Raw genomic sequence first — 23,832 nt, forward strand, 5'->3', positions numbered from 1 at the left:
ACTAAGCATCTGGAGCTCATGCGCTAACCCCTTTGGGGCAGCATTTCGACGCCAAGTGGGACACACTTGATCTATACTACAAGAGCTATATTGTTGTTGGTGGTGCTAATGCACTTCCATGGACATACAGCTTTACGGCCGGTTACTTACATTTAAGTCTTTATCTCCGGTAGCGCTATTAATTGCTGAAAGATGATCCCTAACTTATATAAACCCCGACATGGACGCCCTCTTACTTACTCTAACTAGACACATCTCTTGACAAATCCGAGAACTTGCTTGTTTCACATCCTTTAATATCTATACAATGTCTGAATCAACTCTCACTACCGAACTCGGCCGTCTACGCATCCTCTCCTCCACAGCTGGCATTCGAGTCTCCCCTCTGCAACTAGGCGCCATGTCGATTGGCGACGCCTGGGCCGGCATGATGGGCTCAATGGACAAGGACTCAGCATTCAAACTCCTAGATGCCTTCTATGAGAGCGGGGGCAACTTCATTGACACGGCCAATTCGTATCAGAACGAGCAGTCAGAGCAGTGGATCGGCGAGTGGATTCAAGCCCGCAACAACCGCGACTCGCTGGTCCTGGCTACCAAGTTCAGTATGGACTATCGCAGCCATGTCCTAGGCAAGGGAACCCCAGCAGCTAATTTTGCGGGGAATTCCCGTCGCTCTATTCATGTTGGAATCCGCGACTCATTGAAGAAGTTGCGGACCGATTATATTGGTGAGTTAGTTTCCACTTTCTGTCTTGTGGGGGCAGCATTACTTATTTTGTTCCTTTCTAGATATTTACTACGTCCACTACTGGGACTTTACTACATCAATCAAGGAGCTCATGGATGCTTTACATGTTCTCGTCGAGCAGGGCAAGGTGCTTTATCTCGGAGCATCTGATACACCCGCCTGGATTGTTTCTGCAGCCAATACCTACGCTATTGACCACGGAAAGACGCCTTTCAGTATTTACCAAGGACGCTGGAATCTGTTAAACAGAGACTTTGAGCGCGATATCATCCCAATGGCCCGCCATTTTGGCATGGCCCTTGCACCGTGCGTGTCCAACCCCTATATACCTACCTTGACAAGATAGCTACACGTTTGAAGCTAACACCGCTCCCAAAACAGATGGGATGTTCTCGGCGGCGGCAAATTCCAAAGCAAAGCCGACCTCAAGAGCCGCGAGAATTCCGGTGAGAAGCTGCGCAGTTTTGCCGGACGACCTCCCCACCAGACCGAGGACGAGGTTAACGTGAGCGAGGCGCTGGGCAAGGTGGCTTCGGAGCACGGCATCGAGTCTGTTACTGCTATTGCGCTGGCATATGTCTTGTCCAAAGCTGGAAATGTTTTCCCTCTCGTTGGCGGGCGCAAGGTCGAGCACCTGAGGGACAATATCCAGGCACTGAGTATCAAGCTCACGGGTGACCAAATTGCGCTCCTTGAGAGCGTCAAGCCTTTCGACCGGGGGTTTCCTCACAATTTCATCCCGGCCGATCCGAATGTTACCGGGAAGTCTTTCTTGATTGAGAGGACGAATGCAATGAAGTTTCCGAATGCCTGCAACCCGACCTCTCTGTGAAAGACTGCGGGTGGTGGTCGGGGACTCGCCGGCGGTGACGGGCAATACAAGCAGGATCCGGGACAGTAAATTGTGAGATCGCTGACCCTATAGCTATCCAGTAAGCTGTTCTGGAGGTTTATATATCTCACTACTTCTCTACTTGGTCTAGCATATACCTGGGACCGTGAATTACTGATTCGAATACCCATTCACTTATTCAAGGACATCTATGTATCCAAACAGTTAGATACACAACGAAGGTCGGTGAGTGGGGGACAGTTTTGACTACAGCCGGGAAGTGGGCAACAATCAGCCAGAATGATTGCCGGGTTGGGGACAGCGGGTAAAAGGGGAAGGTGTTAGGGGATGGATAGATAGATAGATGATCGGGGCTCACAGAGCAGGAGGGAAGAGGCAGGCAAGATATTAGAACGTGGTGTTGGATGTCAAAGTACAGTACAGACTCAGTCTTGTGGGGAGGAATATATATCATGACGCGACAGGGGGAATGTGAGGGTGGGATCAGAAGCAGGACAGGACACTGGGAATCGATTCCCGTGTGGTCAACCAAAAAGAAAGACTGGGGAAATAACCGGATGGACTGTTCATTCATTGAAGCAGGCAGGCAGGCGATAGGGTGTGACCAACTGCAGTATTAGGAAAAAACGATATTGGAAAGAAAATGACTCTCCCAGGGAAGAATGAACCTCCGAAAATGGCTCGCTCGATCGATCCGTGGGTGATAAAAGAGTGGAGGGGTGTTTTTTTAGAAGAAATAGGGGATCGAAGCACTAGAAATATTGTTAGCAATATGAAACAAATCAGCCAAGTCAAGGGTAGGGAACTCACGCTAGAGCAAAGGCGGCAGAAACGCCAACCAGCGCGCGGTTGCGAACACGCTCGCGCTTGAGCTTATCTTCCAATAGCTTAGCCTTCTTCGCGCGCTCGGCCCCAGTCTCCTCATCCTCGTCCTCGCTGAGGTCTTCGCCCTTGCGCTTCTTGGTGACCTTGGCGGAGGCTGACTTCACGGCAGCACCGTCGGTCTTGATAGCTTCTTGTACCATTCCCTTCGCTTTGGCGATCATCTCCTTGGTCTCTTCAGCAGACGGGACCTCGGGCAAGGTGATCGGCGCATCAACTGAAACGGTCGTCTTCTCGGTCTTGGTCTTCGGCTTGGCATCATCATGCTTCTCGGCCTTCTTCTTCTTCTTCTTGTCGGCCTTCTCTGCCTTCTTGTCCTCAGGCTCCACGGTGGAATCCTTCTTAGATTTCCGACCCTTGGTCTTCTTCGGGGACCCAACGGTCTTGGCCTCGATATCCTCTTCCACACTCTCAATAGTCTCATTGACAGACTCTGCGTCCATGTTCAGAGCTGACTGAAGAGTGGCATTGGCGGCAGTTGTTGATGGCGTAGGCGGGACTTCCTTCTTGGCCCGAGAACCGCGGGCCCTGGATGGAGACTTCTTGCTGGGCGAGACTGACCGGCGGCTCCGGCGCGACGGGGATGCGGAGATCGAAGATGGCACGGCGTCCGATTCCGGGAGCTCAAACTTGGGCGGTGGTGTGATATGCTTCTTTGCGCTAGAAGGGCTCTGGACAATGTCGGTGGGATCGAGGAGCGCGCGAACCCAGTCGTACATCTTGTACTCCTTGGCGAGCTCGAGAGCTGGGAGCTGTCTGTCAGCTGCTGCGGATGGCCGGGGGAGACGGTATGTGCTTACCGAACAGGGGGAGATCCACACATTGCCGGCGATCTCGTCTTCACTCGTATTCTCCCGGGTCTTGAGGTAGTCTCGCTCAGAGCGCTCCTCATCCAGCTTGGCCCAAGGGAATGCGATCTTGAACATGCCAGTGGCGCTGACATATCCGTCCTTGCTCCTCCGCTGTCGTCACGTTAGAGAGAATGCCTCCACGGGAAGAAATGTAGGGCGGCGACTCACCATCAGGAAGTATGTCTCGGGGTGCTGCTGCGGGGTGTGGGATGGGAAGATCTCAGAGCCCTTGAGGTCTTTAGGGAGCGGAGCCCGGAGGTGGGCATACTCAAAGAGACCCAAGTTCTCAGGCTTGGTCGCATTGGAGGTACCGATCCACGAGGCCTTGACGGCGAGGTTGGTCTTCCCCAGACGGCGGCGCGCGAGGAGCTCTTCGACTGCAGGTGAATGTGATTAGCCGCGACATCTTGCTGAGACATATCGAGTCGCACAGGGCATGCTCGACTCGGAGGGTGGGTACGCGCGGTCGCGCGACCACGCGCCGGGGAGGGGGAAGCAAGCACTTACAAGAAGGAGCCTGTTCGGCGAGGATGAGAGGGTTGTTTCGCTTCGGCAGAGAGCGCGACATGGTGGATGGCGAGCAACGAGGTGGTCTGAGGGAGAGGGGAGGGGGAAGTGAGAAAACGGTCAAGGGGAAAAAGATGCGACAGCCACGTTGCAGGCGCGTTGCTTGTCGCTCTCCGTGGACTGGCCCGGGCACGAATCGAATGTGAGCACCGAAGGGTTTGCAGTGAGCGCAACTCAATCAGAACGTGCGCGACGGTGGGTGATGACTCCAGACAAGAAAGCCAAAGTCGCGGGCGGCAAGGGACGATTAATCAGGAGAGCGCGATGGAAAAGGAATAATGAATGGGGGACGGATTAACCAACTAAATGATGGGGCTGGGGCTTGCCTGTGTCCGGCATGGTCCGGCCGGTTGGGGTATTTCGGGGTGGAATGGGCGTGATTGGTCAATGTGTGAATTACCCGGTATTGGCCATACGGAGTTGGCTCGCGACTTGGCATTCCGGCACCCCTGATAGGAGTGGTTCGTCCATGCGGTGTGTATAGTGCCCTCCGGCGAGGCACCTCCATATGATCCAGGTTCGTCTAGAATCACAATAGAAGATCGTCTCATCGTACCTAGGATTGTCATGGGTGTATTCATGCATGCTTCGCTGCAGGCCTACCTCACCTACATACCGCGTACACCGCATGATCCGTCGAGGGTCGAGATATAACGTGCATGATAGTCAGTTCATGTTCGTCTTGCCTCCAATCTATACCGTCAAGAGATAATACAATCCATGGTGTCGCAGTCTAGACCCGCTGCCAACACGTATACTTCCAACCCAGGTAATAGCCTCGCCCATCCCCACCCACCGCCTTTCCCCCCACCAAGTCTCAGGAGGCAGACAACTTCGTATTGTCTTTCTCTCCGTTTCATCTTTCCTCTTCTGTCTCTCCCGTCGGTATCGAGCGAGTTTTGCTGTTTGTTTACCTCCCATCCCATCCAATCCCAAACCAGACTTGCTACTTCTTGGTTCTGCCCCGCCACAAACAAACACCCACCATGCCTGACCACGAGGACGATCTCGCTGCCACCAAGACCGAGGGCTTCAAGGTTGGCGAGAAGAAGACTCTGGAGGAGTACCAGGAGCTGGGTGAGTATCGACGCATCATCCCATAACACCCCTGTCTGCAATCTACCATCTATCAAGCCCAGTGGGTGTTCAATCCCCGAACTAACACCACCCCACCCCACCAGACAAAAACGACGAGTCCCTAAACCGCTGGAAAGCCTCCCTGGGTCTAAACACCGGCACCCCAATCGGCGACCCCAATGACCCCCGCAAATGCATCATCAAGTCCCTGGCGTTGGAAGTGAAAGACCGGCCCGACGTGGTGATCGACCTGTCCAGCGCGGGGGCGCTGGCAGACCTCAAGAACAAGCCGTTCACCATCAAAGAGGGCGCGCAGTTCCGCATCAAGGTCGTCTTCCAGGTGCACCACGAGGTGCTGAGTGGGCTTAAGTACCTGCAGGTGGTTAAGCGGAAGGGGATCCGTGTTTCCAAGGACGAGGAGATGTTGGGGAGTTATGCGCCTAATACGACTGATAAGCAGACGTATGAGAAGAAGTGTAAGTCAATCTTCTTCGTTGCTTTGGTGAGGTAACTAATCATCATGACAGTCAATGAGGAGGAGGCTCCCTCGGGTATGATGGCTCGTGGCCACTACAATGCCGTGTCCAAGTTCCTCGACGATGACGACCACACCCACCTGCTGTTTGAATGGTCGTTCGACATTGCCAAGAACTGGTAGAGACAGTCAGTCAGTCATTCGTTGAATTCGTGAGCGGCCGATGTGTGTTTGTTTATTTCAAAGCGTAACATATCTTCTTCTTCCTCCTTTTTGAGTCGAGCAAGCAAAACAAGATACAAGAGAAAAGCCCGTGTCCGGGAATCTGGTTGTGATATGTGCAGTCCTTCGTTTTTGTGTTCTACTCTTCTTCCTCTTCATGGTGATATTATTCGTTGCAGGAGATGCTGTATCTCAGGTGCCAAATAGCCAGTCTCGCTGTCCGCCTGTGAATGCGTAGGATGAATCTTCCGTCCGTCCAAAAACTCCGTATAAAGTGCATTGAAACGAAAAATAAAAGCCAAAGGGTATCATCACAGGAAGTAGTCTATCACTGGACTCGGGCCATCCTTGTTCTGCTGCTGCGCCTGCTGCTCGTTGCGATGCACGTCGTTCTCGGGTGCGGCGTCGAAGATGTTAAAGTACCGCTCGCCCGTATCGCTGACCTCGAGCACACTCGCGAGGTTTCCGCACCGATAACAGTAGTTCGGAGCGCTCCAGACCGTGCTGAGCCGGTCGTCGTAGAGCACCTGATACCCTTCTTGGCATAACTGGTGAGCTCTGAGGATGTGGGACATGCTGTTGACCTCGAGGAATTTCCTGACGACCTGCGCGCCAAAGGTATACCCCGCCCCCCGGGGAGAGAGGGAGAACTCGTCCCGGTCTGTGTCCGGGTCGGACCATACAAGGTCGGCCATCGGTCCCTCGTGGGGGATCTCGCGGAAGCGGTCGATGATTTTGATCTGGTCGATGGAATGGATGGAGGGCGAGAGGCCGCCATGCACGCAGAAGATCTCGTCGTTGATCACCACGCTCAGCGTGAGAAAGTCGAACATATCGGTGAAGTAGTGCCACACGTTGGCATTGCCGTACTTCCGCGCGCACTCGGTGTAGAAGCCGTATGACTGGGTGACCCCGCGAGATTCATGATTGCCGCGAATGAGATGGACTCGTTGTGGATACCGCAGCTTAAGACATATAAGCAGCGAGATAGTCTCGACACTGAACAATCCGCGGTCCACATAATCACCTGTAATCACATCAGCCAACCCGAAAGACAGCCGGCGTGCCCCACGCAGCGAACGAACCTAGGAACAAGTAGTTTGTATTGGGACAGAAACCGCCAATTTTGAAGATCTCAATCATGTCAAAGAACTGGCCATGTATATCCCCCACGACGGTGACCGGTGCAGCGATGTGGACGACATTGCTCTCCTTCATCAACAGCTCCTTCGCCTTGGCACATATCGCTTCGATGACCGAGTCTGCGAGTAGTTCTTTTCGATAGAGGCGCTCGATGCACTCATCTAGATCGATGCTGGCTGGCAGGACGTTAGTACACATCCAGGGGATATTGTCCGTGGATACTCACCTGGTAAGCCGGGCATAGCGACAGGATTTTAGTGGCCCGAATGGAAATTCCCACACCAAATTGTGACGTCAAGCGCAGGGTTTGGTTGAATGCTGTTAATGCTGGGACGGAGGCAAGCGGATCAAGCAGTCGGCGGTGAATAAATCAACAAGATGGGGTTGGAGTGGCGGGCGTGGGTTTAACGGAGAAGGTTAGGAAGGGGAGATCAGTTGAGAGAGCGATCCCGAAGCAACGACCATCATGACCACAGAGCAGTTCCCCGTCGAAGCTGGGCAGTGATCGATCGTATACAGATGCCCGCACACAGGGCTAGAAGGCTGGCAGAGTTGCTCCCTGTCCGAGCAAAACAGGTCTCGGCAGGGACCAAACTGCCGCCGTTCACCGGCCTGCCACGTGACGTGTGCCTGGATCGAGAATGACAGTGGGCTGGAACTATAAGAAGGGCAGGAGACGAAAAAAATCATGAAGAAATGAAGAGTTGAACCATTGATATATGTACGTAGCACATGTCATTCACATCTACAGGTATCGTCTATGTCCTTGTCCAACCCAGCCCAGCCCTAACCCATTATACAATCGGCGCTCTCGAATCAGGCCAGGCCAGCAACTGCTGTGCTTCTTTGGGATCTGCCTCGCTTTCGGAGTCCGCCTCCTCTTCATCATCGTCTTCTTCAGAGTCTTCCTCCTCGGACTCATCTTCCTCGTCCGAGTCAGTCTCTTCTTCCTCGGAATCCGTTTCGCTCTCCGTCTCGGTCTCCTCTTCGTCTTCCTCATCTAACCACTGATTCAGGGTCTTCTTCCCGGCTGGGTCCGTCGGCACCGCGGCACCATTATGTCTCCTGCCTGCCCCGCTGGAGGTCTGATGTTCACGGAGCGCTCGATCTAGTCGTTCGCCCGCGGTCATCGAGAGCTGGGTTTGAGTTGGATCCGGTTTCACATCGTCGATGCGCAGACTCGAATCTGGCTCGTGGCCTAGCTCGACCCAGTCCGGCAGGTTCTCGTAACCGCGCAAGCCGTGGGGACCAGCATCTGGACCCACAACAAGGGTTGCAGATCCGACTAGAAGATCCTTGCGTGTTTCTGACGGGCTTGGGACGTGTGGAACTGGTTTCGGGGCGAGAAGAAGCAGGTTGGCGAGCGGGGTGGAGGATGGGCTGGCAAGGAGAGCTTTATAGAGGCGAGCCCGGTCGCGGAGGTCGTAGGAAGTGTCATAGCGAGCGAGTAACAGGATGTAGCGCCAGAGCAGAGTAATGCGGTCTTCTTCCTCTCCTTCTTTTTTCTCAACGTCTTCTTGCTTTTCTTTGTTCTTCTCCTCGCCTTCATTCTCTGGGAGTTGCATCTGCTCTTCAGGCTGATCATCTGTCCACTCGTTCTGGAATTTCTGTGAGTTGATGGCATGTTTTTCCGGCGATGTGATTTCAGTGGATTCAATGTCTTCTTTCGGAGGGTTCTTGAGAAGATGCTGAAGGTACACTTTAGCACCGAGGAGAACAATTTGTTGCTTGACAACCTCAGGCTCATCCGCGAAGGTCCGCACCAACACGCGAAGAACATCGGGTGCAATATTGTTATCCGCGTCAATACCCGCGAACTCACCAACAAGCCAAATAATGGTGGCTCGGGCGTCAGGCTGGGCTGTCGAACCCAGATGCTTGACAAGCTGAATGACAGTCTGTTTGTGTGATGTCGGGTCCTGTTGGATCAAATGGCGGATAACCGTCAGAGACTCCGACACCAGGTTCCCGTCCAGGCTGGAGATCTGACTGAGAAGGATGCGTAGACATAAATCTGCGGTATTGGCATCTCCCTGTGCGCAACGCCCGATGGCTCGCACACTCTCTCGCACCAGATCTGGATCCGTGCCCTTGGAGAAATGTTCCAGTTCACTGATTATCACGCTCTTCCAATGCTTCCCGCAATGCGGGAAGAGAATGGTTAGCACTTCAAGTTTGAGACGCAAGATATGCGGCGTATCATTGGCATGGACGAGGAAATGAGCGGTATACTTGGCGAATGGCTTGGGGTCTCGCAAAGCTACTGCTACAATATTGTAGAGAGCAATGAGCTGCATATCTTGCGGGCTCCGCAGAAGGGCCACCAATGGACCAACAGCGGACAGCAGATACTCTGGAGGAGCCAGGTAAAGAAAACAGCGGACAACGCTGACAATCACGGCCGAGTTGCGGCTCTGCAGCAGTAACTTGCATGCGCGGAGAAAAGGCTCCAGGTCAGAGTCTATCACCGGTACCTCGTACTCCTCACCCGAGCCCTCGGCGCCTTGATCCGGTTGGTCCTCGTCGTAGAATGCCTTGGTAACCGCCTGCTTTACCTTCTGTGTCCGGCGAGGAAAGCATTTGCGCGCGTAGAACGTCAACAAGCGCAGGGTTGCCAACTGACCCCATTCATCCATATCCACCAGCTTCTTCACCAAACCGTGGTAGTGCTTGTGGACCAAGTCAATCCGTTCCGGGCAGATATCCAAAAAGGCCGCGACCGCAGGGCCAACCACAAAGTACTGCGGATCGCCCAACAGATTCGACAAATATCCTAGCAACTGGGGCATCGTGCTCGGGTCCAAGCGATAGCACTTCGGAATGGCCAGGGCCGCTGCCTTCCGTACATGTGGACTCATATCACCGCACCCACGCTTGATGGCCAGTGACACGATCTGGCTGATCACCGGTACACGAATTCCAGACATGGTCCGCAATGCCATAGTCCGCACCTGCGGGTTCTGGTCTGTAAGCGATTTCTGGATCGCATTCACCGACAGCAGGGCCAGGTCCGGCTCGGCCTCGGCGTGGTGAACCAGGTAGATGTAAACGAGCTTCTTGACTTCCAGGTTGGCGCTGGCGGCGTTTTTGACCACGGCTGAGAAGAACGGGAGGGAGGGCTCGGAGCGGTACATCAACTGGAAAGAATTGGGTCAGTCTCCGTGTCCTCTACCATTCCCGGGCTGTCGGCATACCGAGATGACCCTCCGCATCCCATCCAAGACCTCGCGTTCATGGCGGCTGTCCAGCAGCTTCTTGATGTGGGCGACGCTGTAAGTGCGCGATGAGTAGTCGGGTTTCGAGCTGCGATTGCTGGCGGCGGACTGGGCGGCCTCGAGGGTGAGCTCTCGAGCTGTTCGCACACGAGCGGAGGCCACGGTCAGCTACAGTCCGGCAGACAAACGAACAAAAAAAGGCTTACCTGTTTCCAGCATCGAGGAGATCCTGGATATTGTTTCCATCTTGCCAGGATCCCTGCACAAGGGAGGGACGAGAGAGAGGGTGAGTGAATGAGTGAGTGAGTTAGATGGTGGGGGGAGGAAGGCGGAGGAAGGAAACAGGAATTCCTATATCCGCGGGACAAACAACTTTCTCTTCCGCCGCTGATGATGGTAACATGAACGACATCATGCAACCATGGCATCTGTTCCTCCGAGGATCATTGGCTGCGAGCTAGTGACCGACTTTGTACAGCGACTGCTCGACACAACACACACAGACACACACCTGATCGTCTGTGGCTCGAGAGACGACTTCCTCGCTCAGCTGTCTGCCGTGATTCAGTCACAGCAACCACCAAATCATGGGCTGCGTACAAAAACCATCGCCATTTTGGCCAAGTCCAGCAAGATCCGGGTAGCCTTCTGTCCATCTCTCGAAAGCTTGCGGGCGCACCTTGCGGTCCTGGCCCCTGCGCAGAAAGATGGACCACGACTGTTGGCCATTCTAGATACGGTGGCGTTACATGTCTCGACGACAGAGTTCTCGGCACAAGGTCTGTCGAGAACATTTGCTACGGCTGTCGAGGCTGCTTCTCGAACGAACAGCGAGCTGAGACTCTGTGAATGCTGCGATGCTATTGATCCTACGAATACCGACTGCGGAGGACAGATGTGGGACGCGCATGTGCCCTTGTTGAATGGCTCTGTCCGAATCCGAGGCGAAGAGAGGGCCTGGGGTGGCCGAGGTGTGACCGTGAGACGAGTGGCTCAACGCTGGTTCGAGTTTGATTGAAAATTAACTAAAAAAAGATACAATTGAGAGACATGGGAACACAACAGAACTCCGTGAGAATGACTCTGCACCGCCCGGGTATCCTAGAGCCGACCGCTGAACTCCTGAACAATCCATACGTAAGATCACAGCGACTTTTCCATCTCCGTGATGTAGAGCTTGATGTGCGATTCGAGCTTCAGGTACTGGTCGTGGGCGCCTTGGATCTCGCTCTCGATGTTTTCCTTGAGATCGGCCATCTGCAGTCATCAGTAAATATTTCCGGGATTGAACGCAGTTGGAAGACATACCTTCTTCTCAGTCTGCTCGATGCGAATCCGCCGCCGCTCCATGTCGCGCTGTTTCTCGGCACGCTCCTCGCGCAATTGCTTCTGGACATTCCGCAAGTCTTCCATGCGCGCCTGGGCGACCTCTGCCTTCTCCTGTGCATTTTTCCGTAGAGACTCAATCCGCTCGTTCCACCGAGCCAGTTGTCGCTGTAGGAGCTTCTCGGTCTGCTCGACCTCCCGAACGCTGTTGCCTCTCTCCGAGATGGCCTCCTTGTTCCTTACGGCGCGGGACTCCTCCTCTTCTTCCTTTTGTAATTCCACGGAGATATCTTCGAGCAACTTGACGCACGCCTGCACATCATTAGAGACGACGGCGAAGGTATCTGACGAGGTTTGAAGGGCGCGGGCTCGCTTCTCCATTGTATCAATTTGCGCTTTCTCGCGCATCAGGCTCTCCGACAGCTCGGTCAAGTTTGCCTGGAGAGTGGCCGAGGACTGGAGCACATAAGGCCGCAGCTTCTCTGCTTCTTGCCGCGTGCGGACCAGCTTCTCCGTCTTTTCCTCCAGTAACATCTGCTGCCGGGCCTTGTCTGCCTTGACCCGTTCCAGCGTCTCGGAGACGCGTGCTTGTTCCGTATGCAGCTCCTTCAGCCGCGCCTTTAGTTCGTTGTTTTGCCTAATTTTGTCCTGCACCTGACCCTCGTTAGACTTGAGATCCCGTCGCATATCATTCAGGCGGAGTTCAATTTCCTGATTGTCGGACAGCAGCTCGTCAATGCGCGATTTGGTCTTCTCGGTCTTGTTGAAGTGGTCATCGATCACGGGCGTCTGCGATTCGCGGAACCGGACAAAGTTGATGAGGTACGAGAAAATCTTGACGAGTCGGTCGTGTGTCGGTTTGGTCAGATCCGTAAAGGTAAAATCGTTGACGCCGCACTAGTCTCCGGTCAGTTATGGAGGGACCCGCTGGGCAGCACAACACACCTCCATCAGCAGCCGCCGTAGACTGACAAAGAATCCCATGAGGTTGCGCGTCTCGTTTGGAACGATATCAGGGTAGTCGCCGCAGATATCCTCCGCCGCGGCGTGCATGGCCGGCTCCACAGTCTCGCGAGTCGTATTCATGAGTAGCTCCGCGAACCACTCGAATACCATCTGGATCTGCTGCGGCTGGGGTTTGGCCAGGTCAGCCGTGGTAAACGGGATTCCAATGTCGTTGATACATCCTGCGATTTCCTTGTCGGGCTGCGAGGTGGTCAGCGTTGAACGCGACGGGGACACCGGAGGCCACTCACCAGGCGCATCAAGGCATCATTCTCGTCTTCTTTCTTGCGAGTGCGGCCATGGGGTTGCTGCGAGCCATGGAACTGCTGGCTCATGCGGTGGTTATTGTAGGCCATCGCGCGTGAAGCGTGGGAGTTGTCATGTTCTTCGGACTTGTTTATGCGCCCCCGATCGGGTTTAGACCTTTGGAGGGGCAGTGCAAACACGTCAAACACAAATTCACTCAATGACTCGCCTGCGTGCTTGGTCTTTCCTTCCTGCTACCATAACGATTTACACACCACATGGCGCCTCCCACAAGTACGGCTGCGGCCAAAGGGTTCGAGTAAGTACCTCTCTACCAATTCTGTGCGCATCTGGCTCACCCACGGAACAGTATTGTCACAACATACAATGAACTCCTCCGCTCCGACCCCGACCTCACCATGCCCATCGCGGCCATTGAAGCCCTGGTGCTTCTCCTCACACACTCAGCGGCATCCACCATCTCAGAAACCTTGGACCTACTGGCAAAGTCCACCGCCCACTTGAAGAAGTCGATCCCCAACCCAATCGGCCTCTCCGCCGGAACCGATCTCTTTCAGCGCTACCTGATCACCACGTTACAACGGCCGGGACAGCTGGGGCCTGCGGGTGACTTTAAAGCTATTCGGACGCATCTCTTGTCCAATGGACGACTATTCATTCGACGCGCCAAGGAAAGTCGAGAAAAGACTGCGGCGTTTGGAAGAGGGTTCATCCGGGATGGCAGCACGGTGCTCACCAACGGTGGCTCTAGGGCTGTCGCGTCGTTGTTGCGAAAAGCTGCGGATGAAGAGGGCGGCCCATCCGTTGTGCGCTTCCGTGTGATTTATGTCATGTCGTCGACCAGCAAGGGCTTGGGCGACCCGTCCGGGGAGCCCGAGGGGATGCAAACTGTTCGGGCCTTGAGAGCAAAGGGCGTTCCGGTTGCTACGATCCCGGAATCAGCGGTGGCATATGCTCTGGGGAAAGCCGACATGGTCATTGTGGGTGCGGAGGGAGTCGTGGAGAACGGAGGGATCGTGTCTCGCATGGGCACCTACCAGATTGGTCTCCTGGCAAAGGCGATCGGGAAGCCGTTCTACGTGGTTGCAGAGAGCCATAAGTTCGTCCGGTTGTATCCGTTGGGACAGTACGACTTGCCCATTGAGCAGCACGTTATCGAGTTCAAGTCCGAGGAGGACATTGCGGAGGAGAGCCAACAACAAGCCTCGGCGGCCGACCCGAACGCAGACGTACCGATTGAGCTGCCTCTGTGTGACTCGGTGGATTTCACACCGCCACACTTGATCTCTGCGCTGATCACGGATAGCGGTGTCTTGACGCCTAGCGCCGTCAGCGAAGAGCTGATCAAGATTTGGTTTTAAGCGGTGATCATGTGTCTCTTACGACGGCGGATAGCATGCGCCGTTGGGCACCCGGAGTGAATAAAAGTTCTGGCGGCGCAGGCAGCGCAGGCGGCGCAGATGATTTAATGGCGAATGACTTGACGCGATTCTTTGTTTCTTCCCTAGCCACACTGTCGTGATAGGCCCTCGGAGGTAATTGGCACAGCGACGTGGGTTGCATTGCGTGTGAACCAACACTCCCAGATGGATACCCGCCACCGCTGACGAGGCTGAAACGCAAACAGCCTACGGAGAGTGTGATGAGTGTCATCCATGTCTTCCTCTATTGACTGTCGAAAACCGGTAGTTTTCCCAAGTCCATTGATAGAATATACACCTAAGATACTCCTAGATCGTCACAAACTCGGAGCCCAGCTCCACTTTGCTAAATCATTTCAACCCCAATAGCCTCTAGACGCTTTTTCTTCTAGCGCGGTGGCTCATACGCCTTGGGCGCTCTTTGTCACGAATCACATAGTTAGCTCAGCGCTAAGCGACTCGGGAATCATCGTCGCTTAATGAGTTGGGTATAACTAAGTATGTCTAGTGCTTACGAGAAACGGCTTTGAAGCAGATATCTGCGACACTCCTGCTTGCATGAGAACGTCCACCCCTTAAAGACAGCCGGACTTCCCCCGTCTCGGCTATATATGTGTCCTCTGGTCCGACAACATATACACCCCCAAGCAGCAAAACACCACTATCAAGATGGAACCCATTTCCTCTTCTCCACAACTCACACCTTCTCCCACTTCCATTTCTGCAGAGGACAAATCCGAGGCAAGAACTATCATCTGGTGCCCCAACCCCAACGCGCAGCTGGAAATGCTTCCTCCGGAACTTCGCATTCAGATTCTTTTTCTGCTCGGTATTGTTGAGCTGAAAGCGTTGGTTCGAGCATCGTCCGTCTTTCACAATCAGTATCTGCTCGGTCGTCGGCCTCTACTTTGTACATGCCTCGAGAGAACACTGGCCGGCGTTACACGCCATGCGCTGGCCGGATATGAATATAAATACAGGTACCCATATAATAAAATCACTCACCGAGACAGGATCCTGCGGTCCCTCGAACATTCCGAAGGCGGCGGACGATTTTCGAGGGACTTGTCGTTTCTCATTGGGAAATATAACGTAGACCAAGTTGCGGAAATAGTACGGTTTCACACCTCTATCGTCCAGCCGCTGGGACAGGAATATACCGAATGGGCACTCGCCAATCTAGCTGGGCTGGCTCCTGAAAGGCCGCAGAGCAATGGGCCCCCTCACGGAAACCGAGACAATGAGGCTTATGCGCGGCTTGTATCTCTTCCAACTATTCTGCATAATTTTCGGTGTCAATGAGTTCAAAATAGGAGGCCCGATGGGTCTCAGCGACCGCGGGATAAGCTGGTTGAGGACATTGGAAAATCCAATCCATGCGCTCCTAGAAAGATTTACCCGCATATATATGCCTTGGGAAATCGAGGGAATTGCCTGTATCAACGCCTTTGCAAAGGACAAGTTCGACCAGATATTCAACCAGGCTGACATCAACGACGGTAAGATGTTTTCCTGAGCTGATAGTTCGAAAGCACAATGCTCCTTTGAATGCAACTAACCTTTCAAATGTAAAAGAGTTTAGAAGAGCAACTCTCGTCAGTAGAGCAATCACCCACGGTCTGGAGCTGCTGCACTCTGCCTACTTCAAAAAAGGAAGTCACAAGCAACTCATAGATGATGTGCACAACAACTATCTGGCAGAAGGGACTTGCTTTGAAGTCCACCGAGATGCTTCCATCTTTCGCTCGTGGCCACATAGAGGATGGAACCATTCTGGAAACCGAGACTTGAGTACGGAAAAGCATGAGTGGCTGCTCTCTGGCGAGAATTCTCGGGACCAAGACCAGGAATGGCATCCGCCACCAGCCTGGGAAATCTTACCACTAGGAAACATGGGAGCCCTGGAGGAAAGTGACGAGTTCTGTCGCTGGGGTTACGTTTTCTGGGATGCTAAACGCCTTGACCATACAGGTGCAAGGGGGGTTCTGGAGCGGTTTTACGTGGAGAAATCCGCGGCGCCTAGCCATAATGATGTTGGGTCTTTCGTTGATTCTGGAAACGTTGAAGCAATGTCATAGGCACTATAGATGAACCGAAAGAGGAGTTCCCTGTGAACGTGATTGTGGGCTATCTTGATTTGTTTCAACAGCCAAACCCGAGTAACTGTTCCCTAAAATAAATCGAAACTAAAATGCCACCCGTCATAATCATCCCGTCGTTATCATCAAATCATAGTAGGTCATAAACTCAGATCCGTTTTCATGCTGTGAGTAGAGTGTGGGTAGTTCCTAGCCATCCGAGTTGTGCCAGACAACACGACCGAAATCCCGTTCCCCAAACGCCTGTCAACACCATATCCCCCAGTAAAAGCCAAATATCCCCCAATGAATGTTTGACCGGAAGTTGGTTTTGTGCCGGTATCACCTTTGTAAAATGTTATGTTGCTCTCGCTTCGCACGCGACGGCGGAGCCTATCCAGGTATTGGCAGACTTGGGCAATAATCGGTAAAGAATGCTTGCTATAGTTGCTTTTTCGTTTTGAAGAATGCCTCTCGCAGAGACCGGCATATTCGGAGAGTTCAACAATCAATATCTGAACTCTTCCGTCGAGGAGTGTTCAAGATGCGATACGGCGCAAGGGGAAAGCGAGAGCCTGCCATTCTGGTGTTTGCAACGTTGCGAATGCGTAGAGAATCAAATAGCCGAGGGCTATGAATACCCACAGAGCGGCCATTCTCTGTACAGAGGGGAGGTAGAGTTGGGAGGGAAAGTCGGTGAAAATGGGCGTGTGGGATTCGTTTGGTTAGGGCTGTATGTTTGTTTGTGTGTGATGAGCAAGACAGTAGCAGACAAAGCCAAAGCAGACCAGACACACAGTGTCGGGAGAGATGCAGGAAACAAGACGAGTAATACCCTTTTCAAGTCATCGAGGGCAGCAGGAGGGGCAGCACATGTTATGTTTCATCAAATCCCAACCCGGAGGTTTTTAAACCCAGCTAGACCGACTCTTCAAGGATAAGGTCACAGGCTCCGCGCTCCGAAAGACTCCGCCCAATACGAGCAGGGCAAGACTCTCGCCTCCGGCCACTAGGAGTGCCTCCTGGCTGCAAGTGTAGTCGATGCGGGGTTGGGGGGTCTGCTGTTTCGCTCCGGTGACTCCACCATTAGTGGAAACGTCGGGTTCTCGGGGTTTGTTGTGTCTTCTGTCTTGATCAAAGGTCAAAGTAAATGGATGAGGGGATTTCCGTCAATCATGGTCTACGGATGAGGGACATGAAACAGGGTGAAATTCTAGGTTGCATTGAGACCGGCTCCGGAGCACGGCACGCCCGACCAGAGGGAGATCGTCCACTATAGATCAACGTGAAGATTCTTTTTCTTTTTCTTCTCTCTGGCTCCGACGATAAAGAAGTAAACATCTCTTTCTTTGTGCACATCAGCCCCAAAATAGATCCGAAGCCCCGAACCCCACTGACCCCGCCTCGTCGTGGCACCCACGAGGTTGTCCCTGAACATCTAACATCTCTTCAACCCCATCTCTGTTCAAGAAAATAAAGAAGAAAGAAAAACAATAATCAAATCAACGTTCTCGCGAAAATATAGTTTACCCCATCTCACCCTCGGTCCTTCTCCGGGCAGTCCTACCCGAAGTCAAAGAAATGGATGCCCAACCGTTAACAACGCCCATCCAATCCAAACCGCAAAAGCTCCCTTCAGGCTCCGAAAACCGGTCTTTCTGCGAGTCGGATGCCCGCAGCCATGCGCCGGGGTCATGGTCGATTAAGCGACTCCTCAGCGGCCGTAGCAGTCGCCGGTATCGCGTGCTGGAGCGAGAGCCGAACCGGCTGAGGAAACGAGCCAGCCAGTGAATTTCAACTCACAGTATTCAACATACATACATTGCGCATTAACTACCGAGTTGACCAATACGTACTATGTATGCATGCACCAAGGGGGATATATCCGTCTGGGGTGGGGGAGTCTCTGCGCATGGGGGATGCAGACAAGAATTTGATGTCTATTTATTAGGTCTCACTCTCCCTTGCGATGACCGCGTGCATACCGTCCGGCGTTTGTATTATTTCATTAGAGGTTTCGGATGAGGGTTTGGAGGATCTCGTGACTAGTTGATATGTAGACGGTTATGCTTATTCCCCGTTTACTTTTCTTGTTCTGCTCATCGTCTCACTCGAACAAACAAACATACATTCCCGGCAGTTACTGCGTTCGTGGCCCACCCCCATAAGGTGAAGCGAGGGCGCCACGCCAGAGACACGCGAGCAGCACCCCGGCTTCTACTAGTCGGCTTCGCCGCAACCCCATTTGGCAGCGAGTCTGGACGATCCCACCCGCGCTATTGACGCGCGGGAGCTCGAACGGCGGCCAAACGGGCTAGTCAAGCAATAATCATCACCGATCAATCCATTAATTTCGCTGCCCGAAGGCCACACGGCTAGCGGCTTTTTCCTCTTTTCTGTCAATAATACACACACACACACACACACACACGAAATAAAATTAAGGAACAGCCAGCGCCATGGTCCAGGCTTGCGGGTCGCGTCAGGTCGGCTCCGTTTTGGTTCCCTTCAACCAAGGTTGTGTCGGGCCCACCCGGCGTCAAAGTCGACTATTGACAGCCAGGCCAGGGCGAGTAGAGAAGTATAGGAGTAGAGGGAGGAAAGAGGCAGTCCAGAATGAATGAATGAACTGAGGGAGTCAGGGACCTGACGACCGATCACTCGTGCGACCGTGCCTGAGTAACCGCTGTATGTACCCCAGATGGAACGTGTAAAATAACAATGTGGGTGGTGATGGTGAGGGAAAAAAAATGGCCCAAGGTCTGGCCTGAGCCCGATCGGCCGCTGTTGTTTCTCCTTCCTTCATCCTCCCTTTCTTCTTCTTGCACCCATTCTTGTTCCCACCCTGTACCCTCGTTACCACCCCCAAACTGGGGGTTTTTTGTCTTCCTTCCTTTTGCAAGGCTCTCACCACTCCTCGTGGAGAGATCGAGTATTGACCACCTATCACGCCCCCAGTCACTGCTTGCCGATCCACACGGATGACGACGGTGGCCTGCTAATCTCGCCCCCCTCAACCTTCTGACAGCCTTCTCGATTTTTTCTTCCGCCATCCACTCCCTTGTATCCTCGATGCGTTCAGTCAGTCCGTCGCGCGACTTGTTTACCCATCGCCACTGACTCGTCCTCTGGCGCGAGCCGCACCACCGGGCGCCATGGCGATATGGCCGTTCGGTCGCAAAAGCAAGCGGCACACGATCCAAGTGAGCCCAGCCGAGGCCGCCGCCCTGCACTCATCCTTGGAGGACCCGTCCGTCGACACGAACCCACAGCTGTCTCGCAAGGCGTCTAGACGCCAAAGCAGTCGCTTGTCCCATCGCACCGATGACGCTCGTCGTGATTCCGTCCGGTCGCCTTCGCACCGTCCCATCTCTTCCCTGGCGGCTGCCTCCGAAGCTGACCACGAAGCCGACAATCAACCGCCCCCTCGCAATGATCGGGAGCCCGGGCTTCAGCGACCACTCTCCCGTACAGAGTCGCTGCTGAAGGGGAAAGTTGGACCAAACAAGCTGAGACGCCGCCTGAGCAAACGCAAGGCCAATGAGATCATGCGAGAGCGAGAGATTCGGATGCTCTCATCCACCCCTATCGATATTCCCCGCCGCTATACCGCCATGAGTGGCGACTACGGGTTGGAACAGCGGCGGCGTAAAGCAAATGGTCGGCGGTCCGAACGGTATATGTCCGATATCAGCCTTTCTATACGTGATTCCACCGGATCTTCCTTGTCGGACGTGTCGGATCCGTACACTTTCAAGGTCAACGCCTTTGCTGCTTTGACCCCACGCCCTGCCGTCCGCTATGTGGAATCCCCCCGTGCGCCATCTGCTGCAAGAGGCGGCCGCGACTCAGCGGCCTCTCACCGACTGGACAAAGACCGACTCCAGGCCTTGACAATGTCCCAGGAGGAACTCTATTATTCGAAGCGACGTGTAAAAGATATTGCCGATACATTGGATGCAGGGGCGCTGCGAGAGTTGTTGGATAGGGACCGTCGCCGCCGAGAGAAGAAGCAGATTGAAGATCAGGAGAAGCTCCGGCGCAAGCTGCAAGAGAAAGCGGATGCACAGCAAGCGGCGGAACCACAACTCGAGGAACAAAAAGCCGAGGAACAAGATGTGGAGGAACAGCAAGTGGTGGAGCAGCACACAGTGGCCGCAACCCAAAATGAATCTGCCCACGCAGAGGACGCCGATGCCTATCCTCCCGATGAAGCGACTCCTATTGCAGCTCCAGCAAAAGCTGGGTCGTGGTTGCGAGACGCTTCCAAGGACAGCCAGGCGACTCGCGAATCTGTGGATAGCGCCCGTGTCATTGGGAATATTGATGACAGCTCTGTGCGCGACCAGAAAATCGTCCCGAGCCGCAGCTTTGCGCCATCGCAGGACATGGCCATGTCTCGAACAACTCTGTCCCCATCTCACTCCTCGCTTCGCCAAGGTTTAAGCAGCCCCAGCGGCTCTCAGGCTTTTGGGCCCGGTTCCAATTCTGATCTTTCCCGAACGATTGACTCTGACCGACGGACCTCCGATACCAGTGGTCGCCGTGTCGGCACGATCACTTCGCTCTTCCGTCGCGGCTCCAACCGTCTTAAGCGTTACCGGGAGCGGTTTCATGAGTCCAGCCCAGACGTTTCCAACGCCACCTCTCATCACGCATCGCACAACGTCTCACACGAATCCTTCTACAGGGTCCAAACCCAATCATCTCCCCCTCCGGCACCCGTTGTGGTGCCTCCTTTGAGACCCTTTATCCCCACTGGGAACATCCAACGCTCCCAGTCCAAATTCACCGAAATCTTTGATGACGCGCCCCTTTCACCCCCGGACTCGCGCCTCCAGTCCCCGGGCATCCCCGAAGAACGGGAATCCTCCATGGAGCATGAAGAAACATCCTTCCTCCATGATGCAGCACCAAGTACTACTACTGGTGTGGACATCGACAATGCCAAGGCCAGCTTCGACGCGGATCCAGACAACGTGCCCCTCTCGCAATCCTTGGCCTCCATTGACTCGGAAGGCTCGTGGATGTCGGGTCAATTCTTCCGTCGAATGAACAAGCCGGGCAGCCCTGTACGGCCGATGCCGGGATCGTTCGATTCTCCCTCGGGTGATGGGGCGTCCGATAGCAACGCTTTGGGCGAGCCCGAACTTGACACTGATACGACCGGGGGTGTCGAAGCCGGCAAGCCCACCGAGACTCTCTGGCCCAATGAGATTGCCAAGCGCCCAGTGGTTGTCAACCCCATCTCCCGTCCCAAGTCTACCCAGGGCATGCTCAAGAGCATTCCTTCGCTGTCCCCCATCTCTGCCGAGGACGATTACATTTCCGACGAAGCGCCTGGTGCCGAACTTCACCGGGTCGCGAGTGTCAAGCCCGAAACCGGCTATGTGGATGACTCTGGCGTTGTTGTTCCAGATACTACCGTCTAGGCAACCCCGATTGTAAAACCCATCACGCCTTCCACTCCTTTTTCCTTTGTGTTGCATTTCCCTTTGTATCCGAGACTTCACGCCGTGTACTATGTGGCACATCCGCATCCACATTCCCTCTCACCAATTCCTTTTTCTCTTAGCTTGTTGATACCCCCATTTTGCCCTCTCTTTCAGCCCTGCTAGATGTTGCAATCCACTGTCCTACCACCTAAAGACCTATCTTTGATACACCATCTTCCGGATCAATAATCTGGTCCTCTACCTTCTTCTCTCCATGATATTAATATACCTTTTCTCTACCATCATCTCTGCGACAACTCATATGACTGTACATCCAAAGAAATAGTAGTCACTATTCACCTGGTTTATACCTCTCTATTCTTAGAAATCCAGACTGCTGCCCCTTTGTCAGCCAGCGAGCACGCCATCCACCATCGACACACCGCCTGCCCCTTTCCGTGCATCTGGCCCATCACTCAAACATCTCCCTCGGACCAGCCACCTTTCTCCTTCTCCATTGGACTACCCAACCCGATCTCACCCCGAATAATACTAATCCGGTGCCCAATTCCTGTTGCCCAACACACCCTGCACACCCCATGTTCCCGGTAAGTGCCACTTCGCCATCTCCCCCTCCCTAGATGCTTCCATGCTATGTCTGGATTATTCAGCCCCCCCATTACCTAAGCACCTTCGACCCGGCCCCGGCACGTCATCGGCCCTGCTATATAAGCCACAGCGTTCTGCCCCTCCGTCCGAAAAAAGCTCACTTCCTCTTCCCCAGATCACCCCATCCTTTCGTCAGGCTTCTGTATCTTCAGCTCGAAGGATTACTTCCACCACCGCACACAGAGCACCACTCGTCGCATCCTCGCTTCTGCGCACCACCACCACAACCACCAGCCGCACAACTGTCCTCACGTACCCCACTTCTTCACCTCCTAAAAGAACTTTCCACTCAACTCCAATCACCATGGGAGGCAACATCGTTGATATCAAGTCGTACGTGAAATATAACCCAAATATCTTACTCCATCCAACCATATACTAATTGATATTGTTTCGTACAGGGTGCAGGAATGGAAGGAGAAGGTCCTCAACTCGAGTGACCCCGTCGTCGTCGACTTCCATGCCGTATGGTGCGGCCCTTGCAAGGCCATCGCGCCCGCCATTGAGAAGTTGAGCACCGAGCACACCAATGTCAAGTTTTTCAAGGTCGACGTCGACGAGGTCAGCGAAGTCGCGGCAGAGAACGGCATCTCTGCTATGCCTACCTTCCTCTTCCTCAAGGGTGGCGAGAAGGTTGAGGCCGTTCGCGGCGCTAACCCGTCTGCTATCCAGGCTGGTCTGCAGAAGCTGCTTGCCGCGTAAGCTAGCTGGGAGCGGAACTTTGGGGCGGGGTTTTATTTTGAGTGTATTTGAGATAGATGCAATGCAATGCTATAAGACTACGTTGCGTGTCTTGGGCAGTAGATCATGCTTTCTTTTTCATTGAGGTGGTGATGAACTGTAGTAGTAGTGTAGATGCAGTTGATCAGCAATAATATTGAATGATTGACTGCGTATGCAATGCACCTACTGCCCTAATGCAGGACCACCCCACCACGAGGATGTTCGACCTCGACAAAACTGGAGACAAAATGTCACAGTACTCTTCTCGGATCATCATTTTCCACCACAAATAGTTTTAGACTTTCATCCGCTAGAGACTTACCTCACGTCATGGCCATGTGGTTGACAGGTGGTCAAACCTAATAGCCACCATCCGACGTATCAGTTCTCCCCACCTGGACAAAACTACGTGTAACAACACTTCCTAATCCTACTACGTGCAGCCATACTGTTATAGGAGACAGGTGCTCAATCCGGTTAAATCTCCGACGGTCAAAACCATGTCGCTATGACAGCTCATTGAGAGGCTTATCAAACACGAGAAAAGGATACAGATCCTTTCGGACTTCGCTTCTAGAAGCCATGGCTGCTTTGAGACACGCCCGCCACGAACCATCGCACGGTTACACTAATCGCCTTAGTTCCATGTACGTGCTAATCGCTCCGTGGCGCTAGACCCGGCCCACTGTTCATGGAGGGGCCAGCCATCGTCAGCACTACCGGCCGTATTGATGAAACCCAGATCCTTCATCTTTATTGTCCTCTGTTGAGGGGAGTGCAGTTGGCGATTAATTCAGTCCAAAGCCATTCGTCTCAACATAGGAAAGACAAAGATTCCCTAGAACTTGATCTGACTGATCAATCGTCTTCAA

General features: G+C 53.7%; 11 protein-coding genes across 11 annotated transcripts; 7 read left to right on the plus strand and 4 right to left on the minus strand.

The window, feature by feature from the left end:
* Positions 1-307: 307 nt before the first annotated feature.
* On the plus strand, positions 308-1,583 carry N7474_001026 (Aldo/keto reductase; the record flags this gene model as incomplete). Its single annotated transcript, XM_057192441.1, has 3 exons — positions 308-731; positions 793-1,057; positions 1,133-1,583. 3 exons carry the CDS (start codon positions 308-310, stop codon positions 1,581-1,583), a joined length of 1,140 nt encoding a protein of 379 aa, XP_057057394.1.
* A 748-nt stretch (positions 1,584-2,331) lies between these two features.
* Positions 2,332-3,905, minus strand: N7474_001027 (KilA-N domain-containing protein; the record flags this gene model as incomplete). Its single annotated transcript, XM_057192442.1, has 4 exons — positions 2,332-2,356; positions 2,415-3,448; positions 3,506-3,714; positions 3,845-3,905. 4 exons carry the CDS (start codon positions 3,903-3,905, stop codon positions 2,332-2,334), a joined length of 1,329 nt encoding a protein of 442 aa, XP_057057395.1.
* A 985-nt stretch (positions 3,906-4,890) lies between these two features.
* On the plus strand, positions 4,891-5,639 carry N7474_001028 (rho GDP-dissociation inhibitor; the record flags this gene model as incomplete). The annotated part of the gene is made up of 3 exons (XM_057192443.1): positions 4,891-4,981; positions 5,086-5,457; positions 5,509-5,639. 3 exons carry the CDS (start codon positions 4,891-4,893, stop codon positions 5,637-5,639), a joined length of 594 nt encoding a protein of 197 aa, XP_057057396.1.
* Positions 5,640-5,989: 350 nt separating this feature from the next.
* On the minus strand, positions 5,990-7,019 carry N7474_001029 (serine/threonine-protein phosphatase; the record flags this gene model as incomplete). Its single annotated transcript, XM_057192444.1, has 2 exons — positions 5,990-6,705; positions 6,764-7,019. 2 exons carry the CDS (start codon positions 7,017-7,019, stop codon positions 5,990-5,992), a joined length of 972 nt encoding a protein of 323 aa, XP_057057397.1.
* A 596-nt stretch (positions 7,020-7,615) lies between these two features.
* N7474_001030 (AP-3 complex subunit beta) lies at positions 7,616-10,282 on the minus strand (the record flags this gene model as incomplete). The annotated part of the gene is made up of 3 exons (XM_057192445.1): positions 7,616-9,958; positions 10,016-10,173; positions 10,243-10,282. 3 exons carry the CDS (start codon positions 10,280-10,282, stop codon positions 7,616-7,618), a joined length of 2,541 nt encoding a protein of 846 aa, XP_057057398.1.
* Positions 10,283-10,457: 175 nt separating this feature from the next.
* N7474_001031 (uncharacterized protein) lies at positions 10,458-11,054 on the plus strand (the record flags this gene model as incomplete). Its single annotated transcript, XM_057192446.1, has 1 exon — positions 10,458-11,054. One exon carries the CDS (start codon positions 10,458-10,460, stop codon positions 11,052-11,054), a length of 597 nt encoding a protein of 198 aa, XP_057057399.1.
* Positions 11,055-11,179: 125 nt separating this feature from the next.
* nuf2 (kinetochore-associated Ndc80 complex subunit NUF2) lies at positions 11,180-12,723 on the minus strand (the record flags this gene model as incomplete). The annotated part of the gene is made up of 4 exons (XM_057192447.1): positions 11,180-11,293; positions 11,345-12,259; positions 12,308-12,568; positions 12,619-12,723. 4 exons carry the CDS (start codon positions 12,721-12,723, stop codon positions 11,180-11,182), a joined length of 1,395 nt encoding a protein of 464 aa, XP_057057400.1.
* Positions 12,724-12,891: 168 nt separating this feature from the next.
* N7474_001033 (translation initiation factor eIF2B subunit alpha) lies at positions 12,892-13,995 on the plus strand (the record flags this gene model as incomplete). The annotated part of the gene is made up of 2 exons (XM_057192448.1): positions 12,892-12,932; positions 12,984-13,995. The coding sequence occupies 2 exons, from the start codon at positions 12,892-12,894 to the stop codon at positions 13,993-13,995; spliced, it is 1,053 nt and encodes a 350-aa protein (XP_057057401.1).
* Positions 13,996-14,724: 729 nt separating this feature from the next.
* N7474_001034 (uncharacterized protein) lies at positions 14,725-16,133 on the plus strand (the record flags this gene model as incomplete). Its single annotated transcript, XM_057192449.1, has 3 exons — positions 14,725-15,168; positions 15,239-15,554; positions 15,631-16,133. The coding sequence occupies 3 exons, from the start codon at positions 14,725-14,727 to the stop codon at positions 16,131-16,133; spliced, it is 1,263 nt and encodes a 420-aa protein (XP_057057402.1).
* A 3,155-nt stretch (positions 16,134-19,288) lies between these two features.
* Positions 19,289-21,565, plus strand: N7474_001035 (uncharacterized protein; the record flags this gene model as incomplete). Its single annotated transcript, XM_057192450.1, has 1 exon — positions 19,289-21,565. One exon carries the CDS (start codon positions 19,289-19,291, stop codon positions 21,563-21,565), a length of 2,277 nt encoding a protein of 758 aa, XP_057057403.1.
* A 976-nt stretch (positions 21,566-22,541) lies between these two features.
* N7474_001036 (thioredoxin family protein) lies at positions 22,542-22,939 on the plus strand (the record flags this gene model as incomplete). The annotated part of the gene is made up of 2 exons (XM_057192451.1): positions 22,542-22,570; positions 22,639-22,939. The coding sequence occupies 2 exons, from the start codon at positions 22,542-22,544 to the stop codon at positions 22,937-22,939; spliced, it is 330 nt and encodes a 109-aa protein (XP_057057404.1).
* Between the last annotated feature and the right edge of the window lie 893 nt (positions 22,940-23,832).

This window comes from Penicillium riverlandense (genome assembly GCF_028828495.1).
Source record: "Penicillium riverlandense strain IBT 135883 chromosome Unknown utg000001l_segment0_segment0, whole genome shotgun sequence".
In the NCBI taxonomy this organism is placed as follows: Eukaryota; Fungi; Ascomycota; class Eurotiomycetes; order Eurotiales; family Aspergillaceae; genus Penicillium; species Penicillium riverlandense.